Genomic DNA, 11,930 nt, shown 5'->3' with positions numbered 1-11,930 from the left:
AAATCTGTAAATAGATCAAGGTCTGAGTTTTTATCCCTAGGCGTGTCCTTCAGTCAGGACCGATGGGGTACCATGCTCTGGCCCCAAGTCTGTCCTTTATACTCCCTCGGGGGCTCTCTGCTCTGCTCCCATGGTTGCTCTGCTGCACGCATTTTGTGGTTTGCCTCGGTGTCTCAGGGTCAGTCTGGGCCAGTGCCGACTCTGAGTCTCCAGTGTTGTCCCCCTTAGAGCCCAGGGCCATCAAGGGATGGCATAGACACTGATAATTTTGTGTCAGTTTGCCTCCAGGTTATCAGTGGTTTGGCAGTTAGGGCCTGGTAATCCCCCATGATGTGACTTAAGAGTGCACCTAGCTCCATGACAGGATCTGCTGTGGGCAGCTAGGCAGTTGTAAGAGGATTAGGGGAGAACATCCCTGATGCAATTGAAATAATGTTGCCTTCGGGTATAGCTTACTCTTACTGAAACACTATGTGGAGGCGTGTCTCTTCTTGCTGGCCTGGCTCCTACACATGGCTCATCAACCTCCACTTTTGAGATTAGAGCAGTGGACCACTATAACGTCATCAGCCCTAGGAGCCATCAGAGCCAAGTATCTGACCTGCTAATCTTGGACTTACTCACCTCTGAATCTACCAACTGTGGTCTTCCTGCTTTGTCTTCTTGCTTCCTGGTTCATCAGCTCCAGCAGGCTGTGTGAGTTGGGAAAAATCTTATAAAAGCTGACCCACAGACTTGAACCAGACTGGACTTCCTGTTTTGACAACTGTGTTGTCCATATCCATAATATAACACTAATATATATTCATATATATATGAAGTTTTAAAACTTCCTATATAATTAGAGCCATGGAACTGGTATGAATAAATTTACCCATTCAATGCTCTTATTCAGACAGTAGACCAAAAAATTTTCCAAATTCAGATTTCACTCTTGTGCAAAGGTGGTTTATTTAAAGGAGAATAGAATATATAGAAATAATTGGATAAAATGTATATTACTGTTTTTGCTTCTCTAGGGAACCCACAAACTCCTTCAACAGACAGAAAAAAATCGAGTAATCTGTAGATAAAAGAGGGAAACAAAGGACAAACTTTAGACGAATTCAGGAGAACACTACAATGACATACTGATCGCCCCAGAGAAAAATTAGCTACCATACAAAACATCAAACTAAAACATAGTGCATCCGGAAGGAAAATATTTGAAATTATAAATGGCTACCCTGGTTATAAATCATATACCTCTCAGCACTTCCCGCTTTTTTTTCATCGATAGCTGGCTCAGCAGAACCCTGACTTACATTGTAGGCTTCCATTTTTGAGGATCTTTAAAATCTTAGCTTTACTAAAGTTACTCTTCCCTCACCCTCCCTGATAGTTTAAATCTTGGAAGTCTCTGCAAACCTATCCTGGGTCGTCAATTGATATTCTTATCAAACCAACCTATTTTACCGTAATTCTTCCTGCACAACTCATCCTAATGTTTGCCCGTGGAGCTAGTTGGTAGGTTTCACTCCTGATAAACCCGTCTGCCATCTCTCTGTTACAATAACTTACATATTCATTTCCACTCTTGGCCTTTTCTTATTAAAATAATTTATTATCTAAAATGGTCTACGATATGTATAACACATTAGTAAGACATTTTATTGGTATAATTTGATTTATTGTCAAGTATGCATCTACTAGAAAGGTGGTGAAGGCAAAAATGTGCAGTATATCAAAAAGGAAAGTTATAGTCAGTGGCAAACAGGGAATGTTAATATGAGGTAATTATTTGTAATTATTGAATCCAATGCTTTCTAGATTTGTGCCACATTTGTAATACCTCTACAAGCATCCCTATTTTTAATTGCTTTAAGAATGATGATTTCCTTAAGAGAAACAACAATCCAAAACCCTGAAGGTAACTCAACTCACTGGTCACATAACTGCTTTCCAGGGGTTGCTATGAACTTTAGTAAAACATTACCTCAGAGACACAAGGTCACAATTGGCCTAGTGAGCTAGTGACATTCCAGATGAGAATTCTGTCATTGCTGCAGTGATGGCGTCAGGAAAAGACACCTGTCCGACTTTACCGAAACTCGCCAAGAGTTGCCCGGAGGAGAGTTCATATAAGGCGCCTTACAAGTGAGGATTTAAAATAAGGACTTACAGGTTCTGGGCTTCAGAGTTCTGGGTCATTTGCAATCTGGGATGTTTACAGATAGATAGCAGTTTTGTACTCCCGCTTGGCCTCTGTAGAAAGCCTTATGGTGCAGAGGAAACGGGAGTGAGCAGGGAAAACAAGTCGAGCTTGAGAGTGTGCAGCATAGGCTTGTGCAGCACTCCCGGTGAGAGCCGGAGAGCCTGTGTGGTCAGGTTGGAATGAAGACTGTGAGTAAACTGTAAAGGACAGTGTATAGTGGGTACAGAATGCAGCCTCTGATCTTGGTAATACTTGAGATTGATTTATTTTTTAACATTTTTTTTACTTAGGTGAAGGTTAATCCTTGAGGTTTAATGGGTTGATTTTCTATTAGGTGAACCTCAAGGGCTGTCACAGGTGTTCTGCAGCTGCTGTGGCGCTGAAACCTGACAGACGTCACACAATTGCCTCTCAAGGGCGATTCTAACATGATGCTCTTCAACTCACAAGATGTCTTTTCTTCTTGCTTTGCTCGTCTTCAGGTATACTGATGTCCATTTGCCACGGTTTTCATTAAAACAAGGAATGATTCCAAAACGTTATGTTATGCCTTGGAAGGAAAGCATGCAGTTCAGGAAAATAAATATCAAGGTATGTGCCGATAGACATTCATCATAAAAGTCTACACCATTTAATATACCTCTCAATAGATATGTAAAGATACTAGAATTATTTTTGATGAACTTTCACAAATATTTGAGCAAAAATTGAATAGCAACATCACACTCAAATAACCCAATGATAAATGGGTTTACAATAAATTTTCACAACTGTAGGTCAACTTTTTCTTCCACATCATGCCCACTTGCACTGAATGTTGGGAAACAGCTCAATCGGAAGCAGGCACCATTAATATTAAAGCTACAGTATAGAGCATGAATTTTTAAAATCTGTCCTGCCTGTATAATTAGAGAGCCACGGGAACAGTGTGGATAGATTTACAGATAAGATTTGCTGCCTCTTCAATGCTCTTATTCTGTCAGTAGATTCGAAAAATTTTTCAAATTCAGATTTCACTATTTTTGTGAAAAGATTAAGTGTTTATTTAATGGAGAATCGAATTTATATAATCAGACGAGAAATCCCAAATTATGTTACTTAGTAAGAACTATGTTTGTAAAACTGATTTCCAAATTTCAAATCATAGAAAGAATAAGAATATTCTTTACCAGCACACCCATCTAGGGTGGCTAAGACACAAAGAAATCTGAAAATAACAAATATTGGTGAGGATGTGAGGGAATCAGAACCTTATCAATTGCTGGTGAGACTGTGAAATGGTACAGCCTCTGTGGAAAACAGGGTTGTGTCTCCTTAAAGATTTTAAACCATTCACATTGAATAAGAATATACTTTGTTATTTCCCTCCCACTAGGATGCTAAGATTAAAAAAAACAAAAACTCAAACACACAAAAACATATTGCCAAGGATATGCGGAAATTGGAATTCATATCCATTGCAAAATGTATACAGCCATTGAGAATGCAAAATGGTACGGCCTTGGTGGAAAGCAGTGTGGCCGTTCCTTAAACTACGAAAAAATGGCATTAGCATAAGAACGAGCAATTCCACTTCTACAAATACATCTAAAAGACTTGAAAGGCAATGCTCAAAATGAGATTGCACACCGATGTTCATTACAGCATTATTCACAATAGGCAAAAGGTGTAAACAACCTACGTGCTCAAGAGATGAATGGACAAATACGGTACATGCATACAATGAACTATTACTCAGCCAGGAGGAGAAATGAAGACAGTGGGCTGAGTGAAATACACCAATCATGAAAGAACAAAGATTGCAGAACGTCACTCATATAAAAAGATAAGGAAAGGGAAATCCGTAGAGACTATAGTTTAAAGTGGTCATTGGAGGGGCGGTGGGGCGGGAGCTTGGTCCTGGGGAAATTTCACAGATTAAGTAAGGGTAGCGTTGCACAGCTGATTAATGTGATTGCGCTCCATATATTGTACCCCTATAAAAAGTTACATTGGCAAATGTGATAGTATACTGACACTTAAAAAAAAAGAGTAGCTGCTGAGGCTGCTACGTACAACCAAAAACCTCATGGAATTTCCTTCTTTGGTTTGAAGGTTTAGGGCCTTGACTTCATGAGACATTCCAGGTAACTGGCCTCATCACGTGATTAGTACGTTCTTCTACCTCCTAGTTTGCTGCATAGTGCCTGTGGTCATAAGAGGGTGCAAGCGGCTATCCAAGGCACAGTTGGTCTCTATTCAACTGGAAAATGGGGGAGAAGAAGAGCCAGGAACCGGAGGGTAACATAGAATGTGTGGCTAATTGTCTCTATGAAAATCGACCTCCTTTTGTCATGAGACTAAAGGAACTGGATGGTGCCCAGTACCATTACCGAACATTCTAACCAAAGATCCCATAGAAGAACCCTGATGAGAAGGGGAGAGAGATGCATAGCAGAATTCCAAATTCTTAGGGATTCCAGACTGAGGGCAGGGATTTCAGAGCTAGAGAGGCTGGATGAACCCATGAAACTACTGTCCTGAGATAATCATTAACACGTAAACCAGAGATACCCCTAAAGCTGAACCATACTTTAGTTTAACTAGTAAAAAAGAGCAGTATGCTCCTTTAAGAACTATTTACCTATGAGTCAGACTCGACTTGATGGCAGTTGGCTAATGTGGGTCAAACTTGAAAGATGAGATTAGACCTTTACCTTAGGAGTCCGTGATTTTATATTAATGAGGGAGAAACAACGTAGAAAAGGAAAGTGAGAATGCATGCCCAATTTGAAAACTAAAATGCCGCTAAATTATGCATGTAGGAACTATTAAATTGCTGTAGGTTTTTCTGTGTTTATTCTCAACAAGAAGGTACATAAAATTTAGAAAAAACTAAATTTAACCAAGCCAAGGATGCTATTATATGGCATAAAAACCGTACTACTAACATAGGTCCCATGAATTTCTTATAAAGTGTACATATGCAATGTAATAAATGCAGTTGAAGTTCCCTGAGATGACGACCTCGTATGCTTGCTTTTTGTTCACCCACTTTAAAAAAAAATCATTTTATTAGGGGTTCATACAACTTTTATCACAATCCATACATACATCAATTATGTAAAGCACAATTATACATTCATTGCCCTCATCATTCTCAAAACATCTGCTCTCCACCCAAGCCCCTGGCATCAGCTCCTCATTTTTCCCTTCCCTCCCCGTTTGCCCCTCCCTCATGAACCCTTGATAATTTACAAATTATTATTTTGTCATGTCTTGCACTATCCAATGTCTCCCTGCACCCACTTTTCTGTTGTCCATCCCCCAGGGAGGAGGTTATATGTAGATCCTTGTAATCGGTTCCCCCTTTCCAACCCACCCGCCCTCCACCCTCCCAGTATCGCCACTCACACCACTGGTCCTAAAGGGATCATCCGCCCTGGATTCCCTGTGTTTCCAGTTCCTATCCAGTGTACATCCTCTGGTCTAGCCAGACTTGCAAGGTAGAATTGGGATCATGATAGTGGGGTAGTGTGGGGGCGGGGGAGGGTGGGAGGAAGCATTTAGGAACTTGAGGAAAGTTGTATGTTTCATCGTTGCTACATTGCACCCTGATTGGCTCTTCTCCTCCCTGAAACCCTTCTATAAGGGGATGTGCAGTGGCCTACAAATGGGCTTTGGGTCTCCACTCTGCACTCCCCCCCTCATTCACAATGACATGATTTTTTGTTCTTATGATGCCTGATCCCTGATCCCTTCGACACCTCATGATTGCACAGGCTGGTATGCTTCTTCCATGTGGGCTTTGTTGCTTCTGAGCTAGATGGCCACTTGTTTACCTTCAAGCCTTTAAGACCCCAGATGCTATATCTTTTGCTAGCCAGGCCCCATCAGCTTACTTCACCATATTTGCTTATGCACCCATTTGTCTTCATTGATCATATCAGGGAAGTGAGCATGTTCACCAACTTTTTATGATGCATTAGGAAAAGAGCAGATCATTTCCCACTCAAAACTCATGGAGGTTTTGCTCAATGTCCCATAGGTAGTTTTATCCTACATTATTGTAAATGAAAGTGAGGAAATTGAGACGCAAGTATTAAACACCAAATTTATATATTGTAAGAAATTTTATTGGGCCCTAGCATTAGGTCATATTTCATTTACTATAGTGGCTTTTTACCAAGTCATTTTTTATCGCCCGAAATAACTTTGGCATAACAATGATGTTTGTATTTTCATGCAGTGTAACTACTGGGTGTAGGAGCCCTGGTGATGAAGTGGTTACAAGTTGGACCACCAGCAGCTCAACTCCCATAAATAGTCTCAGAAACCCCCAGGGGTTCGCTGTGCATCAGCATTGACTCAGTGGCAGTAAGTTTGGTTTGGATTATAACTAATCTAAATGCACAAAGAGAAGCTGAAGGCATTGACATGCTTCTTCCCGAGATCCTCTCTAGAGCTTTAATTCAGTATAATTTTTCACAGGTGTTCTACCTGCACAAAACACTGTCAGCATTTAAAATGTAATCAGTGAGGCTGTTAATCTATCTCTAAAGACACTGCAGCCCCTGGCTGGTCCAGCCCCAACTGAGGGAGCAGCAGAGAAAGAGAAGAGCTCTGTACACCAGCTGCTGGCAAATCAACTGCCTGTAAAGCATCCTGGAAGCACTGGCCACCAAAGCAGCTTGCAAGAGTGCGCCCTCTACTGGGTGGAGGAGTAAAGAAATCTCTCAATTACAGACATGTTACTACAGTGGCACTCTACCTGTGACATTAACTCTTATCTGAAGAAGTCTACTGAATTCTGATTTTAGCAAAGTTCCCTCCTGTGGCTCGTGCCAGGAATTGCTTAGGACTTTAAAATAGGCCCGCGTCACCAGAGGACAGCTAGTGGTGCTTTGCAGGAGGCAAGTGAGACCTACCTGGTTGACCTTGTGGATACCAACCTGTGTGCTATCCATGCCAAACATGGGGAAATTATGCCAAAAGACGCCCACCTAGCACTGTGCTTTAGAGTCCACCATGAGAAATAGCTCATTCCTTAAAAATGTCCCCCCTATGATTGGTGGTTCTGAATGTTGGAGCTACCTGCCTGCTCCCCAACGCCATCCCCAAAGGTGGTCAAACGGTACCTGCGTATTTGATTGCAAAATGGAAAAGCAGGAGACCGAAACCAAGCACTAGCCATATTTCCCATTTTCATTTGTGTGAGAATTTTTAATGAAAATGTGGGGACATAAAGCATTAATTCAAGTAAATGCTTTGGTGAGGAAGTTTAAGCAGTTCAACTTTGTAACACTTATAAATACATATATTTTTTTCTGGACAATACCATTTGGGTACTTTTAAAACAGGTAAATTTCGTAATGTTGGCAAAGACAGGGCATTTGTAGCATTTTCATAATACAGTGCATTCCATCCATTCATTTTACTCCTCACTGAGACGTCCTGCATGAAAATACATGCTTTTAATGTTACCTGTTGTCTGCACTGTTCCTATAAGTTTGTTGTTGAAATACATTACACACACACACACACACACACACACACACACACACATGGGAAAGTCAGAAGGTATCCATTTCATACATGCACATGACTATTCCAAGAAGAACTTATTTAAACATATCTCTGTGATCCATGGATGGCCACAGACACGTTCTCTCAGTAATCCACGCGTCCTAGTCTCCTTAGGGTGCCTTCAAACAAAGTCCAACCCAAACAAGGGCTTTTGAAGGGACTCTGCTGGGCCAGTTACATTCCAGGCATAGAGTTCAGCTGAGAAGATTATGGTAATTTTTTTAAACTCCAAAATGTACTTACTGTGAAGAAATTATTAAAAAATCCAAACCAATGCTGTTGAGATTAAGGCCAAGGGAGTTGTGCTGAGAAAGCACAACAGTACACTCGCTCATTCTCTGAGGGTACAAGGCCTGTCCTGTAAGTCTATTTTGGGGAAACCTTACTCCATCGACCTCATCGACATTATCTTGCTCCATCAGACTTCTTTTTGCTACTCAACTTCAAAGAACGTTTTAAAAGACCTTGATTTGCGTCCTGGTGGTAGAGGTTACGGTTGAGCTGTGATCTGAAAGGTGAGAAGTTACTAGCAGCTGCTCTTCGGGATAAAGATGGGGTTTTCTACTGTAAACAGTTACAGTCCCCGAAACTCACAGCCGCAATTCTACCCTGCCCTTTTGGGTTGCCATAGGCCAACATTATCTCGATGGCAGTGAGTTTTGGTTTTGGTTTTGATTTGAGTCCTTAGAGGACACCTAAAGCACTGTTTTGACGTGGCGGGTTAGGGGAAGAGTTAGAAAGGGGGAACTATCACCTTCAGAAGCATACAGACCTCGGTGGGGGGTATGTTGAGAAACTAGTCTCACAATTTGATGTTTGTATTTAAGGAAGATTTCTATGCAACAATACTTTTTGACTCCCTCATAACTGGTGCCTGATGTGTACAACATTCTCTCTTACAGTCACCATAAGAAGTCACTAAGAAAATCAGAGGAAGTAAATGTTAGCTTGTGTTTTCTTCTTTCCCATTATCCTCACTATTTTTCTTGTCGGAGGTGTTATACGTGAAAACATAGCACAAGGCTGCACCCAGGACCAGAAGTAAATGTATGCTCCAGTCAGAACCTCAGTTAATGCTTACTTATCCAGTGGTAGCTGCAATAACAGCATCCTACTTAATACTTAACAGTTCAACTACAATTTAAGACTTAATAGTTAGCAAAAGCCTTTTACTCATTTCTAAATGAATTCTTCAAGGCATCCTTTATTATTCCCATCCCATATTTGAGCAAATATCCTCACAAGGGTAAGTCACTTGTACAAGGTCCCTTGACAAATAGGAAACTGGAATTCAACAATTCGACCCCACACTTATCTTGCTGGGAGTTGGGTAACACTGAGCACAGAGTATCCATTGCCTTTGAATAAAGGGTGATGTCTGCCCAGTCGACCTTCCTCTTGTAACAGGAACAGTTCAGAGAATCTCTAGGGACCCTTCCATTTTAACCTACCAGAGTGATGCCTGGTGTGTGTGTTTTCTCGTAGCACGCAGAAGCATGTGGGATCGACATTGGCCCCTTAGAAGACTCTCTGTTTCTGAATCACAGCGAAAGGCTCTGCCATGGGGAAGATCGGAAGGTTGTCCTGGGGAAAGGCCCACCAGAAATCAAAATCGCAGACATGCCTTTGCATTCGCCTCTCTCCAGATACCAAAGCACTGTAATTTCCCATGGCTTCAGACGACGACTGATCTGAAGACAGAAAATTGAAGCAATAAATACTTTAGATGTGTGTGTATGCCTCTCTTCTCCACCCCCCCATCCCGTCTCTCTTTAGTAACTAAGTCCATAGAACACTCATATTTCACCCACAGGTTGACTTGCTAACAATGTGTCTGTCTGGGTTCTCAGGAGGAGCAAAATCAGTGAAGTAGACATAAATCTATCTATATACATAGGAATTAAGAGGCTACCTAGGGCACAGAGGGTTAACGTTCGGTTGCTAACAGGACAGTTGGCGGTTTGGGATCCCATCAGTCAATCTGGGGAGACCGATGAGGCTGTCTGCTCCCAGAGAGAGTCTCCGTCTTGGAGAACCTATCAAGCAGGTCTGCTCTCCCCCATTGGGCTGCTGAGTCAGCATCAACTCCCTGGCAGTAGCTTTGGTTCTGGGGTTTGTAGAGGAAGAATTTCCTTCAAGGATATGACTCACACACTTTTGAGGAAATGGATCTCAAATCTGCAGGCCAAGCAGGCTGGAGGCTTCGGCTTTTTATGGGGTTGGAGAAAGTGAATAGAAAATTTGCAGGTAAGGTCGCGGGCCCAAAATTTCCTCAGGATTATGTGCAGGGTTGAGAAAACAGAACTTTGCCGGAAGAACCAATTATGTACTAAGACCCGCTACACTCCCATAGGGCTTCTGCGATGCATGTGTCAGATGCCCCTTTAGACTTTTTAAACCGACCTCATTAGACACAAATATTTGCATTTATTTAAAAGTGTATCCTTTGGGGGAGGATAAATCGCTTAATGGTTTGATTTTTATTAACAGTGCTACTGAGATTTAATTTATTTTATCCACTTAAAGTGTCCAGTTCAGATCCCTCTGCCTGCCCTGTACGGGGGCTGTTCTCGCTAGCCTGCAATGGAGAAGCCACCGGAGGAGGAAGCCGCCTCCACACGCGAGGACATTGGAGGGGAAGGTGGGCAGCTGCAGGTGGCCGGCGCCGCGGAGGCAAGGGAGGAGGACCACAGGACCTTGGTGCTCAGACTGAGAGCACAGACAAAACAACTTTTGGAATACAAATCAAGGGTTGATGCAAATGAAGAAGAAACGAAATCATGCAAGAAAAGCAAACAAGCTAAAATTGAAGGCCTGGGAAATGGAATTCAAGATGGAAAATTGCATTTGAAATGAAAACTCATGTTACACAGGTTAAAACTTTCAGCTCTACTTGAAAAAACCTAGAAAACATCAACACCAAGATGAGTTTATTGATAACGTGAAACATATTAAAGCTAAATAAATCAGTAACAGCATCACAGTAGGAAAAACATGTTAGAAAAAAGATTACAATTAAAGCAAGCTTCAGAAAGTAAGCTTTTAGAAATGCAAACTGAAAAAAACATTATTTGGACAGTAAGGAAAACGGGGCCGGTTAAAGGACATCCGACAAAGCCTACAGAGGAGATACAAACTCCTGCAGCTGTTGAGCATGTGCTGCAGAACCTCACTTTGGGGCGGAAAGTCAACTGGGCAGAGAGCCCTGCCTTAAAGGAGATTGCTCTGAAGCTTGAAGAGAATCTCACCATGATCTAATAAGGCTTCCCACTTTAGCATTTTAAAAGCAGGCAGATTTCAAGTGGAAATGTATTGTTAGTGGTTTGGGAATGGTTCTGTACTGAAAAAAAATTTTTTCTCATGACAACATGGCATCTATTATTATTTTGGGGGGCATCTATTGCTTTAAGGGTAATTAGAGTGAATGACAGTGTAAAAGGAATCTGAACACCTTTGAGTTGGAAGACTGCCAAAAGATGTCCTGGCCCAGCTTTCCATTGAGAGCCCCACTGTTTTCTACAATATTTCTGACGGTCTTGACTCTTATTTGAAACACTCCTGTACACTTTTTTTCTAGCAAAAATATTAGAAAAGCATGGCCAAACTGTGAACACTTGTGGTTATTTCTGGTGGGACAATGAAAGACTTCAAAAAGTGTTATTTCTTATTCAGCATCCACTACTTTTTTTTCCATCCATGACTTTTGATTTGCCTTTCTCTGATAACTAATGATGTACTTATTGATTTGTTGTGTATATATATTCCTTGGAGTAATGTCCATCCAGACCTGATAGCCCATCTTCATTATTTTTGGTTTGTGTTTTTTAATTGAAGCATAGGTTTCTTTACATGTTGAAGTAGAAAGGTTTTCTGTTTTGGTGAACCAACTTGTCTCTGACACAGTATAAAAGTAGTTCAGTGGAGGTCCAGAGCCAGTGGGATCCTTAAATGAACAAAAAGAGCATCCATACAGGCATCCATCACACTGTATATAAAAATCAACTTACAATGTATCATGGGTCGCTGAGGACAGATGGGTGCATGGGCAAATGTGGGGAAGAAAGCTGATGGTGCCTGGCTATCAAAGGATATGGCGTCTGGGGTCTTAAAGGCTTGAAGGTAAACAAGCGGCCACCTAGCTCAGAAGACACAAGCCCACAAGGAAGAAGCA

The 11,930-nt window shown here is 41.5% G+C and overlaps 1 protein-coding gene and 1 pseudogene across 1 annotated transcript; both read left to right on the top strand.

Moving 5' to 3' along the window:
* The first annotated feature begins 2,050 nt into the window (after nt 1-2,050).
* Nucleotides 2,051-9,454, top strand: TEX43 (testis expressed 43). The gene is made up of 3 exons (XM_004696584.1): nt 2,051-2,136; nt 2,677-2,785; nt 9,245-9,454. The coding sequence occupies exons 1-3, from the start codon at nt 2,051-2,053 to the stop codon at nt 9,452-9,454; spliced, it is 405 nt and encodes a 134-aa protein (XP_004696641.1).
* An 888-nt stretch (nt 9,455-10,342) lies between these two features.
* On the top strand, nt 10,343-11,017 carry LOC101650901 (annotated as a pseudogene).
* The last annotated feature ends 913 nt before the right edge of the window (nt 11,018-11,930 follow it).

Source organism: Echinops telfairi, unplaced genomic scaffold, assembly GCF_000313985.2.
Source record: "Echinops telfairi isolate 266 unplaced genomic scaffold, ASM31398v2 ScPeMD7_7469;HRSCAF=8507_1, whole genome shotgun sequence".
Classification (NCBI taxonomy): Eukaryota; Metazoa; Chordata; class Mammalia; order Afrosoricida; family Tenrecidae; genus Echinops; species Echinops telfairi.
Note: the sequence above shows the minus strand (reverse complement) of the source record. Positions and strands in the feature narration are given on the sequence as shown.

Bases quoted from the DNA above. Each gene is read 5' to 3' on its own strand.
- TEX43 (XM_004696584.1), top strand. From the start codon at position 2,051: ATGGCGTCAGGAAAAGACACCTGTCCGACTTTACCGAAACTCGCCAAG. The intron at 2,137-2,676 runs GTGAGGATTTAA...GCTCGTCTTCAG, and splicing joins TCATATAAGGCGCCTTACAA to GTATACTGATGTCCATTTGC. The intron at 2,786-9,244 runs GTATGTGCCGAT...GTTTTCTCGTAG, and splicing joins TCAGGAAAATAAATATCAAG to CACGCAGAAGCATGTGGGAT.